Source organism: Monodon monoceros, unplaced genomic scaffold, assembly GCF_005190385.1.
Source record: "Monodon monoceros isolate NGI ecotype Baffin Bay Population unplaced genomic scaffold, NGI_Narwhal_1 Super_Scaffold_12, whole genome shotgun sequence".
In the NCBI taxonomy this organism is placed as follows: Eukaryota; Metazoa; Chordata; class Mammalia; order Artiodactyla; family Monodontidae; genus Monodon; species Monodon monoceros.
Window position 1 is genome coordinate 167855688 of NW_021703768.1, and position 26947 is coordinate 167882634.

At 53.1% G+C, this 26947-nt stretch overlaps 1 protein-coding gene across 2 annotated transcripts; it reads right to left on the bottom strand.

Annotated features, from left to right (window-relative positions):
- Positions 1-4263: 4263 nt before the first annotated feature.
- Positions 4264-26811, bottom strand: COLGALT1 (collagen beta(1-O)galactosyltransferase 1). Of its 2 annotated transcripts, none has more exons than XM_029216584.1 (12): positions 25140-26811; positions 23712-23822; positions 22878-22995; positions 17558-17692; positions 16224-16428; positions 14665-14784; positions 9687-9763; positions 9507-9613; positions 9107-9239; positions 7478-7605; positions 6450-6656; positions 4264-6221 (listed from the first exon to the last, which is right to left on the bottom strand). In XM_029216584.1, the coding sequence occupies exons 1-12, from the start codon at positions 25400-25402 to the stop codon at positions 5954-5956; spliced, it is 1872 nt and encodes a 623-aa protein (XP_029072417.1). In that variant the 5' UTR covers positions 25403-26811; the 3' UTR covers positions 4264-5953. The 2 variants fall into 2 exon arrangements, with proteins under 2 accessions (XP_029072417.1, XP_029072418.1); XM_029216585.1 differs by having other exon boundaries at positions 4265-6221; positions 26388-26811.
- Positions 26812-26947: the final 136 nt, after the last annotated feature.

Consider the following 26947-nt stretch of genomic DNA (forward strand, 5'->3'; position numbering starts at 1 on the left):
ATAGTGGAATATTATTTGGCTTTAAAAAAGGAATGAAGCACTGATGCATGCTATAATGTGGATGAACCTCAAAAACATGATGAGTGAAAGAAACCAGACACAAAAGACCACATAGTATATGATTCCATTCATATGAAATGTTCAGAGGAGGAGACAGAAAGCAGATTGTCAGAAGCTGCAGGGAGGGGGAACTGGGGAGTGACAGCTAATGGGTACCGGGTTTCCACTGGGGTGCTGAAAATATCCCAGAACTAGACAGAGATGATGGTTGCCTAATTTTGTGAATGTATTAAATGTCACTGAATTGTACACTTTAATTGGTTAATTTGACATTATGTGAATTTCACCAAAATAAACACTAATAAATAAACATATATTTTTAAAAAGACATGTAGCAGCTATGGAACACTGGATGAGAGCTCCTCAGAAAATTAAACATAGAGTTACCGTACGCTCCAACAATACATTTCTGGGTGTATACCCAAAAGAACTGAAAGCAAATATGGAACAGATACTTGTACACCTACGTCCATAGCAGCTTTATTCAGAATAGCCAAAAGGTGGAAGCCATCCAAGTGTCCACTGGCAGATGAATGGATAAACAAAATGTGATCTATACTTACATGCAGTGGAATTGAGGCGGGAGACAGATGGGCCCCAGGCTGAGCAGCTGAAGTCTGTCCCCTGTGGACAGATAGTCTAAGATAAAGATAATGGCAGGGGGAGAGAGGAGCTGAGTCCTGCCTGGATAAAAGATAAAGAGACCACGTATTTCTCATTCTCGAGGTCAGGGAGAACTTACCGACTACACATGCGCAGAAAGGCTCCTCGGGGGCCAAAAAAGGAGGGGGGGCGCCACCCCATATTAGATGGTGTCAACCTTCCCACAGGCCTCTACGCTGGAATCCATCTTGGCTAAGAGATGCGCGTGCACACAGGGGAGGACCCTGAGTTATACCAAATACGGATTCAGAGCCAGGCAAAGCGAGATGATTGACCAGAGGAAACCCAGAAGAAATGCCCTGTATAAATGATTTGAACTACCATGAAAGCGCAACTCTCCCTCTGAGCCCACCCATGTGTGTCTATTCACATGTACTCTTTTTTTCCTCCTAGTAAACACTTCACTTTTTTCCATCCCATTATTGAAATTCATTTCTACAAAGCAGACAAGCCAGGGCCTTGTCACTAGCCACTGGCCCTTGTAGCCTGGTAGCTAGGATTCAATGCTCTCACTGCTGTGGCCTGGCTTCAGTCTCTGGTCGGGGAACTGAGATCCTGCTTCAAGCCACTGGCGGCCGAGGCCACCCAAGAGCAGAATATTATTCAGCCTTAAAAAGGAAGGAGGGCTTCCCTGGTGGCGCAGTGGTTGAGAGTCCGCCTGCCGATGCAGGGGACACGGGTTCATGCCCCGGTCCGGGAAGATCCCACATGCCTCGGAGCGGCTGGGCCCGTGAGCCATGGCCGCTGAGCCTGCGCGTCCGGAGCCTGTGCTCCGCAACGGGAGAGGCCACAACAGTGAGAGGCCCGCGTACCGCAAAAAAAAAAAAAAAAAAAAAAAACAAAAGGAAGGAGATTCTGGCTCCTGCTACAACATGGCTGAACCTGGAGGGCTTTATGCTGAGTGAAAGAAGCTACATACAAAATGACAATTACTGTATGAGTCCACTTATATGAGGTCCCTAGAGCCATCACATTCATAGAGACAGAGAGTAGAATGGTGATTGCCAGGGGCTGGGGGAGGGGAGAACGGCGAGTTAGTCTTTACTGGGGGCAGGGTTTCAGTTTTGGAGGATGAAAAAGTTTGGAAATGGATAGTGGTGATGGCTGCACAGCAATGCAAGTACATTGACTGCCATGAGATTGCACACTTTGATATGGTTAATTTTACGTTACCTGAGTTTCATCTCAATAAAAAGGACACTTTTTTTTAAACAACAAAACATGGCTGGCCAGATTCAGGCCATAGTTTGCCAACCGCTGACTTAATCCATTCTTCTTCAACTTCCCCTCCTGTTTCTCCCCACTTTTCCCAACCTTAAGCTAAACTCTAGCACCGCCCTTATGCTCACCCCACCCTCCAGTCTCACCTGAACCCTCTGGTTCGGCCTCCCCCCATCCCCCACCCGCCTTAAACTACCGTAATCCCGCCCCCACTATCTACCCAAGCCTCCTTGTCACAACGCCTGCCAACAGGGCAGGACCACCCAGGGAATGTCAACAAAATGCACAGTCAGTTCCTGGAGGTTGTAACACAATTATGTGATTCATGACCTACGTAAGATTACATTTCATTCCATAATTTGTTATATTGCCTTATAATTATTCTGCTCCTAACCCTGCAATTACATGGAATGGTTGCTATGATTACGCAGCCTGCAATTACACAATCATTCTTACCATCACCACAACGTACAGTCATAAACGAGGGGGAGCGGTGGGTTGATATCAGCACCCACTCCCACCCAACCCCTTTCTGGGCAGAAGCTGCAAAGCCGCAACCACGCTGGAAGAAGTCCCTGCAGCCGTGCCTGTGCTCCGGTCCACCGGCCAGAGGTGACCTGGGGGCGGTTTGGAAGGCAGAAGGAACCGGAGCTGTCTTGGTTTCGCTTCCTCTTCGCTCTGCCGGCAGCAGGGCATGGAAGCATCTGAGATTTTGGAATCCAAATTCCCTTGTTCAGTGACCAGCTTGGAGGGCACTGAAAAGCAGTTGTGATGGAGGCAAAGGTAGCATCCTATTCCTGAATCACAGAGACAGGGTATGCGCCCCAAGTTGGAGGTTTCAAGGACCTCCCGACTCTTCGCCTTCTGTGAGCGTGAGGTGCCTCAGTTCCCCCGGTGAGCCAGTTCTGTGGAGTCATTCCTGTAGGAATGTTCTGGAAGGAAGGATGCGGTTCTCCCGGATGTGCAGAGAGCAAAGGGGAGATCAGAGTTAGGTAACTGGATGGGGGCATCGAAAGAAAACTCAGGTTCCCAGGCACCACCTCCAAGCTTCTGACCCCTTCAGTCTGGAGGCAGAGGCTGAGAATCTACGTTTGAATCAGACATTTCATAGCAAAGGAAATTTCACTCATGCCACGAAGAAGACTCTTCTAGAGACTTCTGTCCCCAAAGGGCTGAATGGAATTGGGTGTAGGGACTGTGGACTTTTGGGGCCGGATCATTCTTTGTTATGGGTCCCCCCTGTGCACTCAGGGAATTTAATTTCTGTCCACTAGATGGCAGGAGCACCCCCCCACCCCAGTCAAGACAACCAGAAACGTCTCCAGACATTGCCAAATGTCCCTGAGGGACAAAATCCGCGCCCCCCCGCCCAAATTGAGATCCACCAGGTTAAAATAAGATTTGGAAACATGGCATGTAACGGTAACACATGAGAAACGACTCCAGTGTTCTACGAGAGGGGACTGGCTAATAAACTGGGATCATCCACCCTCGCGGATACATGATGAATAACTAAGATTTAACAAGAAGAGAAAACATGGCAGCCTCTACTGAAACTTCAAGGGCGCATTTCTGTTAACCCAGCAATCCCACCTGTATCAACTTACCCATCTGAAATAAAAACTCCAGGAGGAAAGATGGATTGTATAATACTGTTCATTGCCAGGCTGTGATATTCTTCCATCAGGATGATTGAATAAATGCTGGTCCATCCTGATCACAGCCTATTTTATTGTATGTAACAATCCAAAAAGAGCTGGTAGACATCTGCGCTGATTAGAATGTCTACAACATGTTGTTAAATTTAAAAAGAAAATTGCTGGAAAAAATCCGGGTACAATTTGATCCCGTGTTTATGAAATTAAAATGTGTTGTGTGGGAGAAAAAGAAAAAAGCAGGTTGTAACAGAGTTTATGTAACACGAATCCTCTTTTTCAAAACATGTATATATTTGTACCAGGCAAATGGGTAAGACTGAAAGGTTTGTCACTAAAAAGTTAGGAGTTGTTGTCTCTCAGGACGTGTGATTTAATTTTGCTTTTTTTGGTTTGCTTAGCTGTATGTTCTCATGTTTCCCCAAGGATCACACACCATCTGTTATTTTGTAAAAGCCTAGGGTATATGCCCGCACACCCTAAAAGGGCTTGAGAATCTTGAGAACCCTTATTTGATCCAGAAAATTCAAATGCTGTTGAGGGTGGATAAATGCCCCACCTCCCCCGCCCCTGGGGTGGGACCACTCTGAGGTGCATGCTCTATGCTGCCCCCACCCCGCCGAGTCAATTGCTCACTGGCTCCCCCTGGAGGGCTCCTTCCCTCTGCCTCACGTCCCCACTGCCATCAGGGTTTCCTGGGGTCACCTCTCGGATAATTCAAATCCTCATCTTGGGGTCTGTTTTCTGGAGACTCCAAACTATGACAGCCCCCCTCTTCATTCTGTTATTTGACCCCGCAGGATAGAGTGAGGTTGACCATCTGTCGTCCCCGGGCTATTTTGGGGAAGTTTTATGGGGCACACTGGAATCCCGGGGTCTCACTCCCCCCGCCGCACCTGGTTTCCTCCCACATCTTGGCCTGAAGCGGAGGGGTGGGGAATGTGGGTGGTACATAGGTTGTGAGCAGAGCATTGGGCCAAGAAGGGAACACAGATGTATGTGAAAACCAACCAGCAACATTTAATAAAAAAATAACCAAGTTATCCGGGACCCGACCCGGACAGCAGTTAGTTATCCCTCAGAGAATGAGGCACTGCTGGTGGGCTCTGACATTCGTTTCAGGCTGAAGACCCAGCGAGTCCTCCAGCCTGTGCCGGGGGACGTTCTGCCCAGGCCGTGGGTAGCGCCCCAGTGCCGCGGAGCCCACGCAAGGCCCCAGACGCATGATCCCACCAAAGGCTTGGACAGAGGAACCCCACCAAGCAGGCAGAGACCACACCTGACGTGCAGGGCAGGGAGGTCAAGCAACTGAGACCAGGAGGGGGAATGGGAGACCCCGCCCCCAGCTTCACCCCTCACCCCCTCCAGGGGGGCCGGGTCTAGCAGGGGGGCCGGGTCTAGCAGGGGGGCCTTGCATGAAGACATGAGGCTGCTGGAACCCATGGCTGCCCCTGGCAAGGGAAGAGCCAGCCCCTCTCCTGGGCGGTGGACAGGGGATGTTATCTGCACACGGCTCGGGCGACGGGGGGTGAGGGGAAATGAGGAATCAAACTCAGTCAACCCCACTGGGAGTCCACGAGGTCAGGCACACAGCCAGCACTCAATAAATGCTTGCTGCATGAAGAAACGAAAGGACTCCTTCATCTCTGTTGGTGATCAGAAGCTGACTGAACAGCTGTCATCCTATTTTGTATCACCAGTGCCCGGCACACAGGAGATGCTCTCTGGATGTGTGGGGAAGAAACCACTTAGGGGTGAAAAGCACCTTGTTTATCTCCAGCCCTAACACAAAGCTCAGCTCCCCGCACACAGCAGGCACTCAGTAAACGCACCGAGTCAGTCAGGACTTTTGTGTCGCAAGTACCAGACACGTAGTAGGTGCTCAGTATGTGTCTGAATACATGAAAGTTTACCTCACTAGTCCCAGAGCCTGGAATGGTGCCCAGCATACAGTAGGCACTCAATAAATACTCGAATGAATTCAAACAGTGAATGTGTATCACTAGCGCCTGCTTCTTGATGGGGGATCGATAACGCTTGACGACTGGATCCATCACCGAGGGAGGGAACAATCATGCCTCATTCACTGCCAGAACACAGGAACCTGGTACCCAGTAATCACTTAAAGTGTTGGGCGCACGAACTGCTACCACCCGATCCACCTGTTCCTGGCATGCAGTAGGCACCTCCGTTAATGCTGCCTGCGTGCACGTGACTGCTGAGCATGGGCTGGCTGGACGCCGCCCTGCGTGGGGAGCCCTCCTTGGCCTGCCAGGGGTCGTCCCCGGCGGGCGTGCGGGGGCCGGGCCAGCGACAGGCTGCTTTGGAGTCATGGCCACCGCCCCTCAGAGCTCTCAGAGCTCATCCCGGGCAGCGCTGTCCAGGGGGGACTGCAGCACGTCAGAGTTCTTGGCCTCGCGGCTCAGGGCCTGCTGCTCGCGCATCTTCTGGGATTTGGCCCGGTCCCAGTCGGTCTTGACGTGCTCGTTGTTCCACACGACCGAGGTCTCCGTGTCGCTCACGTACCCGTCGTCCCCTGTGTAGTGTGTGGGGTAGACGAGCAGGGGCTCCACGGAGAAGGCGCGCAGGTCCCGAGGGGAGAAGTGGGCCTTGTATTCAGACCTGCAGGGGAGGAGGGGCACGGGGGCCGCGGTGGGTTGGGGGGTAAGAGGCGAATGGAGACAGAAGTGGGTGGCAGGGGTGGGGGGAGGGCGGCGGCGAGGGACCAGATGGAGGAAGAAGCAGGCAGAGGAAAAGCCACCTCCCTGGGACCCATGAGCCTCACGCCCCCACCCAGGCCAGCTCCACAGCGAGACCCCAGCCCGCCTGCCCACCGCCACCCCCTCTCACACTGGGTGCTTGTCGAACATGACCGGCAAGAACTCGTCCACGGGCAGCATCTTGGAGAGTGGCCGGGCAGCCAGCAGCTTGCGGGCGCCTTGCAGGGAGATCACGTAGGCCAGCGTCCAGTACGAGTAGTCGGCCTCCACCAGGTTCCTCACGCGGGGCACAGCCTTTTCGGGGTGCTCCACCTGCATCCGCTTCCGGCCCACGTAGCTGGGGTGCAGAACGGGGGCCCAGTCACCTTCCTCCCGCCTGCCCACACAAGAATGCTAACGCAGAGATCCACGGAGCCCCTGTCAGGCCCTGGGGGGGTGGGGAGCGATGAGGAGGCTGGCGTGACTGGACTGGGGTGAGAGCAGGCCCACAGGGGTCTGGGGCCACAGGGAGGGGAGTGGGCTTTTTCTGAGGGCGCCAGGGAGGATTTGGAGCTGGGGAGGCTGTGCCACAGTTAGGAGAGCGGAGCTGAGAGGGGAGCTGCTCTGGGTTCAGAGGGCTGTGAGGCAGGTGGGCAGGAGTGAAGGGGAGAAGCTACTGCTCCTATCAACAGCACGGTCCTGAGTCTGAGGCCCAGAACCCAGATCAGGGCCCCGCACGTGGTGCTAGGGGCGGGGGTGGGGTGGCGAGGATGAACCAACCCACCTACATGAGACTCCAAGGGACAGTTCCAGAAATATGCTGGCCATACTCTACCTAGCACTGCTCTGAGACCCAGGTTCCCGTGGGCGTAGCCCACTCAGCCAAGCCCCCAGGCTCGGATCAAACCCACCGCAGGCCACACCCCAAGTTCTTTAGCCACGTCCCCAGTCTTCCGGGTCAAATCTTAGCCTTATTCTCTACCCCACAGGCTCCAGTCAAGTCTCCAAACCCTGGAAGAGCTGGCAGGCTTCCACCAGGTCCCTAGACTTCTGGGTCAAGAACAAGTTCTCCTGCCAAGCTCCCAAAAGTTGGCCCAACATATTAACCTGCAAAGGCCCTCCGACCTAGAGGCTCTAGGCCACACCTTTGAGCTCTGGCCCCTCCCAGGCTCCACTCACATGAGGTCCCAGTCCAGACCCTCCCGCTCCACATCCTGCATAAGGTTCATTAGGCGCCTCTTGAAGAAGATCTCGAAGCGCAGGTCGTCCTCGAACACGAGTGATTTCTGCAGCCTGCGGTCCACAACCTGAGGGAGGAGGCCCTGCTGAGATCTTGGAGAGATCAAAGCCAGGCCTGACCCCGAAGCCAGTTCTGCTTAAAAGCTCTGGGGCATCAGGAGAAAAGCAAACTACTCCCACACACACACACACCACCATCACCAATTGTTTTTTTTTTTTTTTTTTTTTCGGTACGTGGCCTCTCCCGTTGCGGAGCACAGGCTCCGGACGCGCAGGCTCAGCGGCCATGGCTCACGGGCCCAGCCGCTCCGCGGCATGTGGGATCTTCCCGGACCGGGGCACGAACCCGTGTCCCCTGCATCGGCAGGCGGACTCTCAACCACTGCGCCACCAGGGAAGCCCACCACCATCAATTTGGATCTACCTCCTGGCCAAAACTTCCTCCTCACAACTTGGCAGCAGATTCCACAGCCTCACCTCAGCCTGGCTGCTCCTTCCCAACCCAGGGCCTGGGCCTACGCTGTGCCTTTGACACAGAGCACCCTTCCCCCACACAGCAGCAGGTAGGTTCCCTCTCACCCTTCTGGCCTTAGCTCACCTGTCACCTACTCAAGAGGTCCTCCCTGACTATCACCCAAAGCTGCCAGATGAGGATAATTCATAACCCTGGGCCTCTCCTGTAGATGCCTCTCACTTATTTCATTGTCATTCATTTCTTTGTGGATTCTCATCAGTCTCCCCACCTCCCAGGGCTGTGAGCGCCCTGAAGGGGGCTGGGTCTATCTTGGTGGCTGTCGTGTCCCCAGCACCAGCATCAGGCTGGGCACACAGTAGGTCCTTGACAAATGTTCCCAGAATGAATGAACTAGCGAATCTTCACAACTGCCCCTGAAGTTGTGACTCCATCATCTGGGGAAACTGAGGCTCAGATTGGCAAATGCCTTCCTTGCTCACAGAGCTCACCCCTCTCAGAGGCAGGGCTGGACTTGAACCTGGATCCCCTCTGGCTCTACAGCTACCTGGACACCGCAATCCCTGCCCCATGACCTCCATGATGAATATCAGAAAAGGAGGGCAACCTGGCTGAGCACCTGTCGCCTCAAACACCAAATGCCCCATCTGGCCTCACGCCTGCTGGTCCCAGGTTCCAGTCCGTGCCTGGCATCCTCGCCCATCATAACCTTCCCTTCCAAGGGTGTGTGATGAGCCTCTGGGGCTAACGGGGTACCAATGTGTGGGGTCTGCGTTAGTTATCGTCGCCATGGCTATTACTCCTACTAGTAAGCTATGAGCACGGTGTCCAGGCTCTAGATATTTGACAGTGGGTGCACATGAAGAGGTTTCTCCTGGAGGTCCTGGGCCTCAGACCCTACCTGTTTCTAGAGTCAGGCTTAACCCTCCACGTGGAGACTCAGGCTCCACGTCTGCACAGGAGAAGGACAGCAGCTCACCCACCCAGGGTTCAGGTGACACATTCACTGAAGAGAGAAGACCGTCTGGGATGCAGGTGATTCCCTCCTTGAGCTGTAAAGAAGGCTGAGGAGGGGCCTGCCCCGCTGCGGGACCCACCTCTTTCCAGATGTTATAGTGGCTGAGGAAGCAGCCCAGTTCACCCTTGGTGAGGGGCCGCCCGTGGTAAGGATCCCGGTAGCCAGGCAGCATCTGGATGCCCAGTGCCTCTACCTGGCTAGTGTTCATGGCTCTGCAAGGGGGGACAGGAGGGGGTCAGTGGAAGATTCTCTCTGCCCACAATTCCACCATTAGCGACATTCCCCCTTGCCACCCCGCCCCCCAACCTGCACACCCCTCTTGGACCCAATGTGGGCTGCCAGGGCGTGGTCTACACTATGTGCGCAGACCTGCCAGCACCCCGCGCAGGGTCAGACTCACATCCGCTCCACAGCCGCCACCCACCAGGTCCACATACCCACACGTGGAGCCGCCCCTCCCCCACCGGGGTGGGACTCACTTGCCGTCCACAGCCTCCACCAGCCGGCACTCGATCTCCTGCTCCTGCAGCGCGCGCAGCATACGTTCCCGTCGGTCCTGCCGCCGCTTCAGGTTGATCATGAAGACCTGTGGCCCAGAGCTTTGGTTGGACCCTCCAGGTCGGCCCCCGGCCCCACCCCTGAGGGAAGGCCCAGCCTACCTCGTCAAAGCCCATCTTGTCTGGCGTCTTGGCCGGCACCGAGATGAACCGGGAGGGCTCCGCGGATGGGTGCTTCACTGGGCGGCAGAGAGAAGCCGAGGGGTCACGGGGGTCATTGGGAAGTCGGGGGGTGTCCAGCCTCTTTCCAACGCCCCCTCCCCACCCTCTGCGGGGCTCCCTGTCATCCCAAGCTCCTCAGCTTGGTGCTGGAAACCCTGTCCGACACAGCCCCGCTCACAACATCAGTGCTAGTCTCTCTCCTCCGCCTCCTACCCACTCTGGCTGTTGGCACTGCTCCAGACTTACCCATCCCCCATTCCTACCTCTGGACCTTTGCACATGCTGGGCCTCTACTGAAATACCCTTCCTTCCTCCCCTCCTCCCCCTGAGTTATCAGCTAAGAGGCCTTCTGGGACGGGGCGGGGGGTGGGTGGGTGGCAGCAAAGGAGTCTCCTGACCTTCCCAGGCTGTCAGGTACCTCTTTGGGGGTCCCCACAGCGCCTGGGCTTCCGTCAAAGCCTCATTCTGCTGTCCTACCTCCCCGGCTCCCTGATTATCTCCCATGAGCTCTGCCAGACGGATACCAGGTCTGTCCACTCACACTGGCTCCCTACGCCCAGCACACAGAGCTCGGCACAAACTCATAAACTGAACAAAGGAATGACTTTCCTCATCTATAAAATGGGCTAATAAGTCTCTCAGAGGTTTATGTCATGATAAGTTGCCATGAAATCACACACATTGTTTTGGGTTAAACTGTATCCTCCCGAAAAAGATACTTTGGCATCTTGACACTCCGGTACCTCAGAATGTGACCTTATTTAGAAAATAGGATCTTTAATGAGGTCATTAGGGTGGGTCCTAAGCAGTTTGACTGGGGTCCTTATAAAAATGGGAAATTCAGATACAGAGATACACACAGAAGGTAGACGGTGTGAAGACATACAGGGAGAAGATGGCCATGTGACTGGAGTGACACATCTACGAGCCCAGGTATGCCAAGAATTTCAGGGTGTTCGCGATCGTTCCCCTTTTAGCTGCTGTGAGCAGTGCTCAGACCATATCCCCGGGGCCCTGTCTTGGTACATCCCTGACGGTTTTCCACAGAAGGATCAGATCCAAGGGGACTGTGAGCCTGGTGAGGCTCCTGGTCATCTACCAGGCTGGCCCAGAAAAGGTGAGTGTGGCATCTGCCTCCCCAAGAACAAAGGCCCTGTGTGAGCTCAAAGGACAGACACAGGCCCCTCTGTCTGGGAGAAGCCTGGGCGAGGCCCAGGGTCAACCTGGCACCTCCCACCTCGCAGCCTGGGCCTCCTCCAGGGACACTGTGCCCTGGGGTTTCTTCCTATCCAGGGCCCGTCACAGCTCCCTGCCACCCCCTGTCCTCCTCAGGGGAGCCTAGGACCCAAGGGCAAGGCTTTGGGATCTGAAGACTCAAATTCAAATCCCAGGTGCCCTTTCCCTCTCTTTCTCAGCCTCTGCCTGCCCGCTTGGGTGTGGATGGTGAAAGGACCTGCTGATGGGAAGTGGGGGTATCTCTTCATTCTTTCTTATCAGTTCTGGGAAAATGGAGCATATTAGGTCCAGAAGGAGCAACACAATGCAGCCTTTCCAGAGAGCCACGTCAAAAAATGTAACACGGGCTTCCCTGGTGGCGCAGTGGTTGAGAGTCCGCCTGCCGATGCAGGGGACACGGGTTCATGCCCCGGTCCGGGAAGATCCCACATGCCGCGGAGCGCCTGGGCCCGTGAGCCATGGCCGCTGGGCCTGCGCTTCCGGAGCCTGTGCTCCGCAACGGGAGGGGCCACAACAGTGAGAGGCCCGCGTACGGCAAAAAATAAAAAATAAAAAAAATAACACCCCTTAGACCCATCATAGGGTGAAGAATTAAACTTGACCACAGAGAGGTCTGGCCTTTGCTCCCAGATCCTGGGAGGCTGAAGCCCTTGGAAATGTCTTTGTTTATCTCAGGGCTTGGGCCATACTGGGTATGTATGCCAACAGTGTGATTTAGGGTGGAGGTCTTGGGCTACTTGGTATTGGCTCAATTTCTGCAGGGACTGGAGATGGAGGTTAGCCATGTGGCAATCATCTGTATCTGTGTGTAGGAGCCCCAGTAAAAACACTGGACATGGAGGCTTGGGAAGCATCCCTGGTTGGCAGTACACCATGCATGTTTTCACATACTAGTTCTAGGAGAAGCAAGCACTGTCCATATGACTCCACGGGAAGGGACAGGGACAATAGGAATCTCTGTGCTTGGAACGCTCCTGGATGCTGCCCCATCACCTTTTCCCTTTGCTGATTTTAATTTGTGTCCTTTGGCTGTAATAAATTGTAACTGTGAGTATAACAGCTTCCAGTGAGTTCTGAGTCCCTCTCGTGAATGATCAAACCTGAACATGGTCTTGGGGACCCCAGATTTTGCAACTGGTGTAAGAAGTGAAGGCAACCTTGTGGATATTCTCGAACTTTGCACCCACTGATGTATGTCTAGAACTCTCTCGCACATGGCAATGTTGGGAAAAGTGGGAAATGCCCCCCATGCCGCTCAGGAGAAGACTGGTAAAGTGACACATGACACAGCCAAGAGTGAATAAATCTGTGGTTGAACATCTAAATGGAATACTACGCAGCAAGACAAGAGAACGAGCCACAGCCACACGCAGCAGCCGGCGACAGCACAGACGCGGACACTGGGCAGAAGACACCACACTTGAGCAGCCTGACTGATGTGAAGCACAAAAAGGGAAAAAACCCGTCAGCTGGTGGAATCACAACAGTGGGGGACCCCGGGGAGGGCCAGAGCCTGGCCAGTGTCTGGTGACAAGGATATTAAAAACAGAGAACGGCGAGCTCCGAGAGGGAATGCAGGCTGCCTCACCGTTTTCCACATACCTTGCCCTATGCACCTCTTGCATCTGCCTGTCTCTAAGTATTTTTAGATAAGGGTATTTTTTGGTTGTTTATTTTTTGGTTGTTTATTTTTTAATTGGGCACAGACTGATCAATAAAAACATGATAACACTGAAAAAAAATTTAATAAAAAATTTAAAAATAAAATAAAAACAATCATCATGCTGCACACATATGACCTGTCACTGCTGTGTATGCTAAAACTCAAAGAACAGGATTTACATTAAGCCAAGTTTATGGGGCCAGCTGGGAAAGACACCCCATAGTCCATGAGCAGGTAGGGTAGGAAGTTGCTGGATTCCCCACACACAGAGGGCAGCACTCTGAGCTTTTCTGTAAGCCAGAAATTTCATTGTAAGAAAGATTCTTTTCTTCTTTGGGCCATACCGCACGGCTTGCGGGATCTCAGTTTCCTGACTAGGGATCAAACCGGTGCCCCCTGCAGTGGAAGTGCAGAGTCTTAACCACTGGATCACCAGGGAAGTCCCGAAAGATTTTTGAACACATGAGAAATCACATGCACAGCCCGGGAACAGGTACCCACACAGAGGTGGAGAAAAAGGTGGTTTTCACTAGAACTGTAAGGAAGGATTTGCACAAATATCTGAAACCTCCAGACCCTCCTTCCGTCTGTTCTGTGTGACTTGCTCTGGTGCTTGAGAAACAGGAAAATATTCACGCTTCTGTTGTGCCTTCCGTTTATAACGGCAGCGTAAACAGTCTTCTGGCCAAAAATAACGACGGAAATATATGTGAAAAGTTAAACTAGGAAAACTATGGCAGCCTGGAGAAGCTTCTTGGGGTCTGCTAGCCCACAGGAGTTGGCAAGAGGCAGAGACCCACTTCTTAAGACTACAGCCTGGTGGGTTTGCCAGGCTGAGCGTGGGCAACTACATGGGACAGACACTTGGGGGTTGCGGGGGTCTTCACCCTGATGACCTTGCAGCCTCCAGGTGTCACCTCAAAAGACCCCAAAGCCCCCACAAAACAAAGGCAGGGTGTCATTCCACCTTCAGCCACAAGGGGGAGCCACAGACAGAAACGGATCAGAGCCGGGCGGGGGGGGGGGGGGGGGGGGGGGGGGCGGCACGGACTGAACCTCAGGGCAGGGACCTGGCCCTCCAAGGCTCTCTCCATCTGTGCAGTGGGAGGTACAGCCATGCTGCTTCACAGGCCGTCAGAGGATGTGGTCAGCACAGGGCAAGGCCCCCATGGAAGAGGATGCCGTACCACTGTCCAGTTGCTTCAGAGACCCTCAGCCGGGGCAGAATCCCCTCCTCAAGTAGCATCAACGGCAGCTCGGCCCTATGCGTTCAGCCCACCTCACCAGAGGGACAGCTGCTAGTTTAATAGTCTACGGATTTATTTGAATATGTGTTAGAGAGACATGAGTTTGCAACCACGGTAAAAATATGTAGTCTCCTTTTTAAAATGTATTCAAGTTAAAAAAAAAAAAGTGTCCGTTAAGATAGATATTAAACAAACAATAGTGGGTCTGGAGGTTGGCAGGGACACGAGTGACAAAATGGCCCGAGATGGCTGTGTCCTAGATGCTGCCACGCACACGCAGGGTCATCAGTGAAACCTGTTGCCCTCACTGCTCCTACACCCTCCATGGCTCCTGACTGCCCCGGGGGAAAAGGCCCGCTCCTCAGCCGAATGTCTGAGGCCCCCGCCCTGGCCCTGCCTGCCAGCCCTGCCCAGCTCACCAGCCCCACTTCTGTCCCGCCGACCTCACCTGTTTCCTGAGCTCACAGCCCCTCCAGCCTCCCGGCCTCCGCATGTGCTGCTCCCTCCGGCTGCAATCCTCTTATCGGCTAACTCCTACTTACCCTGCATCTTAATGCCACCTCCGCCACAAAGCCCACCCTCATTTCCCCGAGTATGCCGTGCACAGCCGCTTACAAGCCAGCACTCTGTGAGAGGGGTACAGCCGTCCACGCTGGGTTCCCAGTGCCCGGCAAAGAGACTGGCGCCCAGCAGACAGTCAGTGTTCACAGATGTGAGATGGCAGGGAGAGGGAGGCGACTCAGCCCTCCCAGGTTGGCGCAGGCAGACTCACCCATGACCTCCAGCTGCACGTGCATGAAGCTCTCGGCCTCATCCTGGAGGGTGCTGTGTGCCCGCAGTGGCACCGGCAGAAAGCCATACACCTCCTTGTTGCAGACGTACATCTGGACCTCTGGGGCCAAGGAAACAACAATCAAAATTGAACAGAGCAGTAAGGCAGTGGAGGCAACCTCCGAACAGAGCATAAGCCTCACAGCCCAGCATGGGGCCAGAGCGTAAATGGGTCCAGCTGTTCCCAGCAACCGGCAGAGAACCCCTTGGCGCTCCATCTGGGAATTGGAGCCAGAACAGGGGTTCGCAGTGCCAAAAAACTCCAGAACTGTTAACGAGCGCCTTGCACCAGTACTGACTCAGTCCCTGCAGGATTCCATGACAAAGCAAACCACAAAACTGCGGGCGAACAGTAAAGATGCACATTTATGCACAAAAATGAGATGCAGTTGGACAAACCATGAGTTACATTATCTCTGTGTTATTCCTTTTCTGAATGGTTTCAAATTTTATAATGAGTATGTATCTTTTTTTAAAGGGATAAACCCAACGAAAACGATTTTCATTGAAGGGCCAGACAGTTAAGTATTTAGGTCTGTGGGCCAAACAGTTCTGTCTCAACAACTCAAGTCTGCCCTTGGACCGTGCCCAGAGAGGGCGTGGAAGCTCTGCGCCCCTTCCCCCAAACCTTACCCCGTGCATCTCTTCCTCCAGGTTGTTCCCCAGTTATATCTTTGTATAATAAACAGTAACCTAGTAAGTAAACAGGTTTCCCGAGTTCTGTGAGCCGCTCTTGCAAGTTAGCAGAACCCAAGGAAGGGGTCACGGAAACCTTTGGTTTCTAGCCATTTGGTCAGAAGCACAGGTGACAACCTGGACTTGCAATCGGCATCTGAAGCAGGGTGGGGGACATAGTTTTGTGGGACTGGGCCCTTAACCTGTGGAATCTGAGGCTATCTCCAAGTAGACAGAGCCAGAACCGAGTTGGAATTGAGCTGAATTCTCAGACACCCTGCTGGGGTCCCAGAATTGCTTGTTGGTGTGGGGAATACACCCACACCTCCAACCTACACACATAGGAATTGGGTCCAGGAACCCAAAAGACATTCTTAGCTTGCATCCATACGAAAACAGATAGTGGGCCAGATCTGGCCCGTGGGACATATAGTTTGCTGACCCGTGGTTTAAAAATAAATGACAGGTCAGCATATGGCTATGTTTTCTTCCTCTCTAAACTTTTTTTTTTTTTTTTGCCCAAAGTATACAACTAGGGAACAATTATGCTCAACCACGGATATCTGGGGGAATATAGGAAAGTATCAAGATGGAAATAACTTTCAATAAGCAGATCTTAAAGACCTGGGGAGTGAAGCCACCCAGCAAAGCCAGGGCTGGAGAAAGAACGGGTCCTGGGGATATCATCTGAACACCTGGATGCAGCTGCACCTGAAGTCATCGCTGCACCCTGCAGTTCTGGTTCTGTGAACCTTCTGTGGGCTCAGCACTGGTCCCAAAGAAGCAGAGAGACACCCCATGATGGCAAATCCCCTGTGGGCTCACCTGCCTGTTTGCAGGAGAAGGCAAAAACAATGATGTCATCGAAGGACCAGGTATAGTCAGGGTGGGGAGGGTAGAATGCCAAGTTCCTGGATGCCGCCTTCCTCAGGTCAATCAGGAAGGTCGAGTGCACCATGGGGACTGCAAAGCAGCCCCGGCGGTCCCGCTTGCGGATGGGGATGTAGGCAGGCGTGCGCTTGTAGTAGCCCTGTGGGGAGGTGGGCAGATTTTTGCATGGGGGTCCCTAAAGGTGAGGCTGGAGGCCCGGGACAACAGGAGGTACAGAACACCCGGAGAGTAAGACTGGGTGCCAGTTTGTGGCTATGGTGGGCATTCCCTGAGCACAGGGCTCTGAGCAGGGCCTGTCAGTCTCCAACCCCAGAGCCTCGTTGCTGGGCAATGGCACAGAAACCCAGGGAAACAGTCAGTCATTTGCAGACCCAGCTCAATACTTCTGATCAGAAAAGCAGCATTTGAGAAAGGAAATTAAAAAGCTGAAAAAGGGACTGGATATTTGAGATCCTTTGATTTTAAAATTAAACATCAGAAGTGAGACTTCAAGAAAGTCGGGGGGCAATCTTTTAGAAGTTTTAAAAGCTTCTGGAACAGTCCTCTCCCTTCCTCCTAACCTTTACGAACTGGAATTCTTAGCATATGACATTTAGATTTCTATGACATACTTTAAAATATAGAAACCACTGAACTATTCACTTTAAAATGGTGAAGTTTATATTTTATGAATTACACATCAATTCAAAACAAAAAGATAGGAGGAGATAGGATGGGTCAGCCACCTAGCCCCCTTCCCCTGGCACAGCCCTGCTCCATCACCGGCCCCTCACTCTCCCTGGCTTTGCCTAAAACCCCACCCTCATCACTGGGTGGGACAATCAGAGCCTGACATTTTCCTGACTTCAGTAATTGGTTCAGGGGTAGGAGGAAACTGGACAAGGTTCAATCAGAGTAGACTTTGGCTGAATGCTGCTGAGATCATTCCCCAGGTGTCTGAAAATGAAGCCACGCAAGGGATGGAGGAAGAGGAATATTGTTTGAACACCTGGATCCAGCTGTGCCTGAAGTCCCGTCCTGGCACCATCACGTCATAGCTATGTGAGCGCAGGCAAGTCACTCCCTCTCTCTGCATTTGTGTTTCTGCCTCAGTAATGGGTGTAGGGGCAGGGGGCACACAGTCGTAGACCCTCCCTCAAGGTCTATTTAAGGATTATCTCAATAGTGTTTATCAAATGCTCACCATGAGGCAGTGTGAGGCTAAGTTAGACTCCAAATCCAGCCCCCAGCACCCCCAGGCCCCTGCCCTACCACGGTAACCCCCTGACCTGGGAGGTCATCCCACACCAGAAGTTGGAGTATGCAGCCCGGGAATCCAGCATGGGGGCCACCACCGTCTTGTTCTCAGCGATGAGCAGGGTCAGCGTGTCAGGGTTGAGAATCAGGTTGTCCGCGTCCACAAACTGCAAAACACCCGACATGGCATCAGTGTGGGCCACCAGAGTGAGCCGGGCTAGGCCACAGCTTGGAACAGCTGGGGCAGAGGCCAGAGCCCTGGGGAGAGGGGCACCTGGAATAGCACGTGCGGCCCTGGAAGCCACCTGCTCCTCAACGGACAGCTCTGCCCTAAGTCACCAGCAGAGTTACGTTCACACAATGAAATACACGACACTGCAAGAGAAGGGAAGGACCACACAGCACGAAGCGACACAAATGGGTCCCACACACGGTGCTGGCGAGCCACGGGAAGTGACAGTGGGTGCATCACGTGGCTCTTTTTTTTTTTTTTTTTTTGCGGTACGCGGGCCTCTCACTGTTGTGGCCTCTCCCGTTGCGGAGCACAGGCTCCAGACGCACAGGCTCAGCGGCCATGGCTCACGGGCCCAGCCGCTCCGTGGCACGTGGGATCTTCCCGGACCGGGGCACAAACCCGTGTCCCCTGCATCAGCCAGCGGACTCTCAACCACTGCGCCACCAGGGAAGCCCACGTGGCTCCTTTTATGGGAACTTTTAAGGTGGGCAGCACTGGTCAGTGAGGAGGACAGTCGGGGCTGGGAGGACCACACTTTTTTCTATGTAAGTGAAGTGCCAACAAAAAAATTCCTAAAAATAGGATCTTTACATTAGGCTTTTTTTTTTTTTTTAACACCTTGAATGTTGGGGTAAAAAGATGACAACTTGTTTGCTGCAGCCTGGAAGGAAACTCACCAACCCATGAACAGGGTCATCATGGTGGGGGGTGCCTGCTTGTCCCCCCAAAACCGTTATGTCACCAACACCTTCCAGAAAGGCCACACCAGAATATTCATGGCAGGGTTGTTCATCACACAAACTGGGAACGACCCAGGAGTCTAGCAGTGGAGAATCAGCTACAGAAACTTTGGCCCTGCCCTGCTGTCCCTTTGCAGAATGTGTCGAGACAACTGAAAAATCAAGCCACAGAAAACAATTAGGTAAGGACGTTCCTGTCTACCGGGATGTGAAAACACACCCAACATGATATATTATACAACTATTAGGAGGTGGGCTTTTTTTTAATGCATTTGGTCCACAGATATGCTTTCTGTTACCCATGCAGGGTTTTTCTGTTTTTTAAAAAAATTTATTTATTTTATTTATTTATTTTTGGCTGTGTTGGGTCTTCGTTGCTGTGCACGGGCTTTCTCTAGTTGCGGCGAGCGGGGGTTACTCTTCATTGCGGTGCGTGGACTTCTCACTGCGGTGGCTTCTCTTGTTGCGGAGCACAGGCTCTAGGAGTGTGGGCTTCAGTAGTTGTGGCTCGCAGGCTCAGTAGTTGTGGCTCCCAGGCTCTAGAGCGCAGGCTCAGCAGTTGTGGCGCACGGGCTTAGCTGCTCCGCGGCATGTGGGATCTTCCTGGACCAGGGCTCAAACCCGTGTCCCCTGCGTTGGCAGGTGGATTCTTAACCACTGCGCCGTCAGGGAAGCTCCCCATGCAGGATTTTTAGAACGTATGAATCACTTGCTATAAACAGGAGCAAAAACCAGAATCCCTGCCTTCTCCAGCAACGTGGGAAGGGCATTCCCATGTGGCAAGCCCCAGCTGGAGACGGGAGGTGGCTGCCCCTTGGGACAAGCCGTGCGGTCCTGTTATGTTTCTGCCCAGACCCCTGTGGACATTTGAATTGGTGACCTTGGAATATAGATGCAGTGAAAACAGCCAGAACAGTCTGGCAGTTCCTCAGAAAGTGAAACATGGAGTTACGGCAATTCCAGTCCTAGGTACAGACTGAGAGAACTGGAAACAGGGACTCGAACAGACGTCTGCACGCCATGTTTATAACAGCCTGATCCACAGAAGACAAGCTGTGGAAACAACCTAAGTGCCCACTGACGGATGAATGGATAAACAAAACGTGGTCCATCCATACAATGGAATATCACTCAGCCAGAAAGAGGAGTGAAGCACTGACACACGCTACAACCCGGATGAACCCTGAAAACATCAGGCTGAGTGAAGCCAGACCCAGAAGGCTACATAGCGTATGATCCTGTTTATGTGAAATGTCCAGAGCAGGCAAATCCACAGAAACAGACAGCACATTAGCAGTCACCAGGGGCTGGCGGAGGGGGTGCAGAGTGACTGCTCAGGGGCACAGGGTTTCCTTTGGGGTGATGGAAACTAGTTTTGGAAGCACACAGAATGAAAAAACACAGCCAGAGAGCGAGCCTCTCTGGGAGGTACGACTACAAGGGATGATCTTTTTCTTTCTTTCCAAGCTTCTTGTTGTTTCTTGTATATTTTCTTACAAGTAACACCCACAGCGTTTGTAAAAAGAGAAAAAAAGAGGCCATTTTAATAATAATTTAAAAACACTAGACAAATGATTTCACGTTCCAATATGGATTACTTAAGTCCCCGATTACAAAAATATACGGTATGTCAAAAGCTGCTTTGAGTTCTGAACCAAAGCCTTGAGTTCCACCCAGGTTTGCTGAGAGAAAAAAGCGAAAACCAGTCAACGTCAAACAACGTAAGCAAAACCCAGGGAAGCAGACAAGGTGGCCCTGGGCTCGACGGTTCTGGGAGGTTCGAGCCCCACCTCTGTTCTTCACTGTTTCTGAGACCCCACCCAGCAGGCTGTCACTCCCCTCTCTAAGCCTCCACTTTCCCATCTATAAAACAGTCTGAGAAGGCACCAACTCACAGGGATCCCAGGAGGAGCCTGTTCCATCCTTCCTCCTCCTAGGAGATAGCTCCGTCCTCCCCACAAGGTTCAGGCCAGGACGTGAGGTCCTTCCGGCACCCACACATCCAGCAGGGCCTGTCCCCTTGGCCTCAAAACGCATCCTGAACCCACAGCCCCATACAGGCCCCCACCCTGGCCTCCTGCTGCCCCCCTCCTCTTGCCCCACAGGCCCTGCTCCCCACGGCAGCCACAGGGACTTCAGAAAATCAGAAATCAGAACCTAGCCCTCTCCTGTTCACACACCCTCCATGGCTCCCCATTACCTTCAAAGTAAAAGCCGCATCCCTCCCTTGGCCTGAATAGTCCGGCCCCCACCTACCACCTCAGCATTACCCCCTCCATCACCCCACTCTGGTTACACTGGCCTCCTCGCCAGTCCTTGAATGCCCCAGGCTTGCTCTCTGCTCTGTTCCCTCTGCCTCGGACACTGGCCCCCAGCTCCCACTGAGGCTGGCTCCTTGGCTCCTTTAGAACTCTGCTAGGGCCCCCTCCTAAGGGAGGCCCCTCCAACCCCTGGTACCTGTGGTCATGACCTTATTTGGAAATTGGGTCTTTGCAGATGTAATTAAGATGTAAACTAAGATGGAGTTCATCCCTCCTACACTGTTGTTGGGAATGCAAATTGGTGCAGCCACTATGGAAAACAGTGTGGAGGTTCCTCAGAAAACTGAAAATAGAATTACCATATGACCCAGCAATCCCACTCCTGGGCATATTCCCAGACAAACCTGTAATTCAAAAAGATACATGCACCCCTATGTTCATAGCAGCACTATTTACAATAGCCAAGACATGGAAACAACCTAAGTGTCCATCGATAGATAAATGGATAAAGAAGATGTGGTATAAATATACAATGGAATATTACTCAGCCATAAAAAAGAAAAATAATGCCATTTGCAGCCACATGGATGCAACTGGAGATTACCATACTAAGTGAAGTAAGTCAGAAAGAGAAAGGCAAACACCATATGATATCACTTATACGTGCAATCTAAAATACGGCACAAATGAACCTATTTACAAAACAGAAACAGACTCACATATATAGAGAACAGACTTGTGGTTGCCAAGCAGGTGGAGGATGGGGGAGGGAAGGACTGGGAGTGTGGGATCAGCAGATGTAAGCTATTATGCATAGGATGGATAAACAACAAGGTCCTACTGTCTAGCACAGGGAACTATATTCAATATCCTGTGATAAACCATAATGGAAAAGAATACAAGATAAATAAACAAATAAAACAATAACTACTTTTAAAAAAAGATGGGGTTCATCGTGGATTAGGGTAGGCCCTAGATTCAGTGACTGGTGACCTTATAAGAAGAGACCACGTGACCACAAAAGCAGGGACTGGAGTGATGCAGCCACAAGCCAAGGAACACCTGGAGCCCCCAGAAGCTGGAAGAGGCAAGGAAGGATCCTCCCGTAGAGTGCAGCCCTGCCTGCACCCTGATTTACACTGCTGGCCTCCAGAGCTGCAAGACAATAAACTGGCATTGTTTTAAGCCCGCCAGTGTTGGTGTTTTGTTATGGCAGCCCCAGAACTCTGCTATATCATCAAGTGCCTTTCACAGCACTGGCCGCCTTCTGGTATTTCCTCATGCAGTTTTGTTTGTTTTCTGGTCACATCTGCCTTTCCTGGGATGCTAGGAAGGTGGGGCTCAGCCTGTGTGATCCTCACTGTGTCCCCAGGGCCCGCACGAGGAGGGCATAGGGCGTGGACGGTAGGTATACGCTGATTAATAAATTAAGAAGGGAGAGACCAAAGCTTGAGGTTTGGCACGTAGATGGAAACCCGCCGTGGGCACTGTCAGGCTGGCATCACTGCATTCAACCTCCGTGGCGAACCAGGCTCAGCTGTCAATGCCCTGCCCATCGCACCAGGGGAGGGGACCATGCCCAGGTCAAGGAGCCAAGCTGAAGGAGCTCACAGGAGACCCGTGATCTGTGGGCACACAACCCAACATTGCATTCAAAACCTCAACCGGCCCCCTCTTGCCAGAGGCCCAGGAGGAGGAAGTGGAAGTCAGGGCTCAGCAGCTCAGTGTCGCCAACATCCCCCAGCCCCCGCCCCATCCTCCTGCTTCTTGGAGTGACCCAGAGGTCATCATCGTGGTTGCAGAGAGACCACCTCACATCACTGGTGATGCTGATAAAAGTGGAGATGACCCAAGTGTGCAACTACAGGGGTCGGCTGGGGACACAAAAGCCCACTTGTTCCTGATGATTAAGAATCCAGGTGGCCGAGGATCAAATCCCAGCTCCTCCACTAACCTGCTCTGTTACCTCTGACAACTCACTTCCCTCCTCAGAGTCTCAGTTTCCCCTCTGTAAAATGAGGTTAAGGCTGGTCTCCAAATCCCGCCACTCTGCCTTCCCTTGGATACCCCAGACCTTCGGCTAGGGACCCATGGGTTGGCTGGCCAAGAAACTCACCAGGATGTAATCGGCCCACATGTCCCGGGCCGATTTCAGGGCTGCCTGGCGTAACTTCATGACGTGCTCATAGCGTGAGTCAGACCAGTGTTTGGGGCCCTCCTCGTCTGGGTAGGACCTGTGGAGAGGCAGCTGTGATGTGGGAAGCACAGGGCATTCTTGGAGCCCAGAGAGGTTTGAGCTGGCTGAATGTGGGGTGGTCAGAGAGGGCTTCCTGGAAGAGGGGATGTGTAAGTTGGATCTGAAGGCTGGGAAGAAGCAAGGAGAAAATAGGAGAACGGAGGTGTGTCCCCAGTAGGGGGTACAGCATGTGCAAAGGCCCAGAGGGGAGGAGAAAGGGCCTCTACTGCCTTGCAGAGACATCCCTGAGGGTGAGGGGAGCCACTAGGAGAGAAGACCCAAAGACCTCCCAGACTCCTAATCTGGTCTGGGCAGTGGGTGGGTACAGAAATAAATCCTGAAAGAGTGAAAGGAACCGAAGTCCACATCACTCAGGGGCTCATGGGGACGCTAAGCAGCAGAGCTGACGTTGCAGCTGAGTGACACAGGGAACAAAGCAGTGGGCGTCCGCCACAAAGACCAAGGAATGAAGGAATTCCAGGTGGAGCGAACGGCGGGGCAAAGGTCCAATGGGAGGCTTATGACCCACTGGTGAAGCTGAGGTAGGGTGAGAGTAGCCACAGCCAGCGCTGAAGGCTGCAGAGCTGGGCTAGAGCATCAGGGACTGGGGGCTGGGGGCTGGCCCAGGATGATGGGGAGTCATGGAAGGTGTGTGAGCAGGGGCACAGCCAAGTCCAGCTGGGGGCAGGGGGCAGGGCAAGGCCTGGCACTCACTTGGGCTCCTCTGCCGGCCGCCACTCCACAGAGTGGTACAAACTCTTCATGGCCACCAGCCATTCCCGAAGCACAGCTGACGTGTTGTCTGAGTTGTGGTCCGTGGCCACCCTGCAGACAGAACAGGCCAGTGAGTGAAGTTAGGGAGACCAAGGCAGGACGAGGAGCAGCAAGGCAACAAGGGCTCCCACGACCTGGCTGGGCCTCCCACCAGCTACACAGCCCTGGGCAAGACACTTCCGCGCTCCGTGCCCCAATTTCCTCATCTGTGACACACAGGGTGAGGACAGGACCCACTTCACGGGGCTGCAGAGGGGATTAAAACAAGCTAATTTTGGAAAAACACATTAGATGACGTGTGTACTATGGGGCATCAAGGATCTTATAACCACATTCGCTACTAAATATGTGAGATTTAATTAAAAAATATATATATATCATGCAGCCCTGCCCCACCTTCCTCAATTCTCTCCTATGAGCAATACCACTTTGGAGTGGGCTGTGGTCACTCGTTCATTCAACAAACATTTCTTAAACACCAACTGTGTGCTTGGATTATCCGGCCTGGAGGGAAAAGGAATATTTGGAAGTCTAGTTTGACCATCAGCTGAGAGTTATTCTCCCAAAAGAACTGTTATTTAGTCAACAACAAGGATAGCAACGATGACAATAATAACAGTAATGATAATAATAACCACAGCTCTGGTCACTGATGCCAGGCGCAAGGGCTTCACACTCAGTAACTTGTTCATCTTCAGAGACAACCCAACTAGAATTATATTAGTATCCCCATTTTCCAGATGAAGAAACTGAGGCAGGAAGCGGTAAGTCACCAGTCAGGCTTGTTCATGGCCCTGCCCCATTCTGCTTCTAGGAAGGATCCACTCCCCGCAACCTTTCGCCTTCCGTCCCTTACCCGACCCACCCACTCCAGTAGTCAGAAGGCAGGAGGTCCGATTCAGGCTGGGTTCTGGGAGCAATACGGCAGCAGGAGCGTAAAGACGTTCAGTTAGTAGAAGCGCAATGTGGGCCACTGCAACGCCCCAACTGAGGGTGGGGGCGGGTTCTCAGGCTTCCCTTTGAAGCTGTGTGTGCTACCAACTGGATTGGCGGGTTAGTTCCGGGCAGTGCGGCACGGGTGATCCCGGATATGCCCTAATGCAGGGGCCAGAAGGCAGAACTGTGGCCCGCCCCACCCTACAGAGGCCAGCAGGCAAAGCGCCATTCCGGCTGGTGCTAATGCGGCAGGGGGAAAGCAAGCAGGAAGGCACGCGTGGGGTTGGCCTGCCCTGATGGGGGACAGCAAGCAAAAGGCACGCGTAGGGCTGGCCCGCCCCGCCCGGTGCCAGGACAGCGGGCGGGGCGCGGCGTGGACCCGCCGGGATGGGGACAGCAGGCCGGATGCGGGGCCGCGGGCGCCGCGCTCACCACAGAGCTGTGCGGTCCCGGGGGTGCCGCAGCCGCTCGAGCGCGCCCAGCGTGGAAGGCAGCGCGTGGGCCGCGTTGCGCGCCAGCAGCGCGACGAGAACGCGCGGCGCCTGCAGCGGCGACTCGGGACTCCAGCGCTCCTCTGGGAAGTAGGCGGCGGCGCCCGGCGGGCCCTCCAAAGGTGGCAGCGCCAACAGCAGCAGCAGCAGCAGCACCGGGAGGGGCCGCCCGTGCCCCCGGCATGCGCGTGGGGTCGCCGCCATCGCGCCACGCGTCGCCTTTAAGCCACTTTTCTGCCGGCGGACGCGGACGGCGCCTTAAAGGGGCCGTGGGGACCCCGCCCCTGCCGCGCGCCTTAAAGGGGAGGAGAGCTCCTGGCGGAGTCAGCCGTCAGGGCCCGCCTCCAAAAGGCCTTAAAGACACAAAGTGCCTCCTACCCTCCTCAGCGGCCCACTCGAAGTGACGTCAATCTGCAGGCCTGCCCGGGAAGCCCAGCCTCCCCCGCCCCACCAACCACAAGACGCTGAGCACTCTGAACTTGGGTCTGTGCGGTAAAGCCGTCAGACCTCAGAATCTGCCCTGCCACCGAGCAGCTGCTCTCGCCAGGATCCCAGCCTGATTCGCCATCCAACTTCCATTTGTATAAGACCGGCTGTGTCACGAGTCGAACCTGGATAGTCAGGATCTGGTTTGGGACTCAAGATCTGAGCCTCAGTTTCCTCTGCTGCAACATGGGTTTTACCACTCTAGTTCTCGACCTCCCTGGGATGCCCTCAAGGGTTGTTGAGTACCAAGCGCGTGGGCCCTGGCGTCCCCAGACCTGGCTTCAAATCCAGTCCCCAAGTGGGCCGTCTGTGTGAGCCTAAGTTTGTCCATCTGTAAAATGGAGTCAACGACCCCGCAGGCTTGTGTGTAGATGGAATGGGAGGGAGGTGGACGTTTCCAAAGAAATGCTACGAGGGAGCTGTTTTCCAGTAATCTAATGTGTTTTCTAATTCATCGTTTTTGTGATGCTCAGATATCTATTTATTAACGTGAGTGGTGGGGGTGGGAGCTCAATATTGTTAAGTAAAATTCAGGGGACAGATCATGTGTCCTCAGTGTGTGCAAGAGACAGTAGGGCAAAAGTTAGGAAGTAAAGGTGAGGAAAATCTCATTCTCTTGGGGGAGGAAACCATGGAGTGTGCATTACCCCCCTCTGAAAGCTGAACTGAGAAAAACACTGGGGAAGTCCCTCCCAAAACCTACTCCGGAAGCAGCTGGAAGTCTTGTGATGTGAAGGTGCCAGGCTCCAGTGGACAGATGGCTTTTCTGGCAAACAGAGGAAGGCAGTAAAAGCTCTACTCTCAGCTGGGAAACTTGATACTAAGGTAAGAATTTGGAGCAGGTAAACAAACCCAAAGGCCCACAGCAAGCTGAAAAAAAAGCATCTGTGGCATATCAGAAAGTGTTACTATCCTTAATATACAAAGAGTTATTAGAGATCATTAAGAAAAATATAAATTCTCCTGAAGAGAAAAGTAGGTAAAAGCTATGAACAGGCAATTCAGTAAAAAAGAAAAGAAAAGAAAGGAAAACACAGAAACACACATACAGTGGTAAAGAATCCACCTTCCAATGCAAGGGACACGGGTTCGTTCCCTGGTCGGGGAACTAAGGTCCCACATGCCACAGGGCAAATAAGCCCAGGCGCCTCAACTAGAGAGAGAAAACCCTGACACCACAACTAGAGAGAAACCTGCCCGCCACAACAAAAGATCCCACGTGGCACAACTAAGACCCGACAAAGCCGAAAATAAATAAATAAG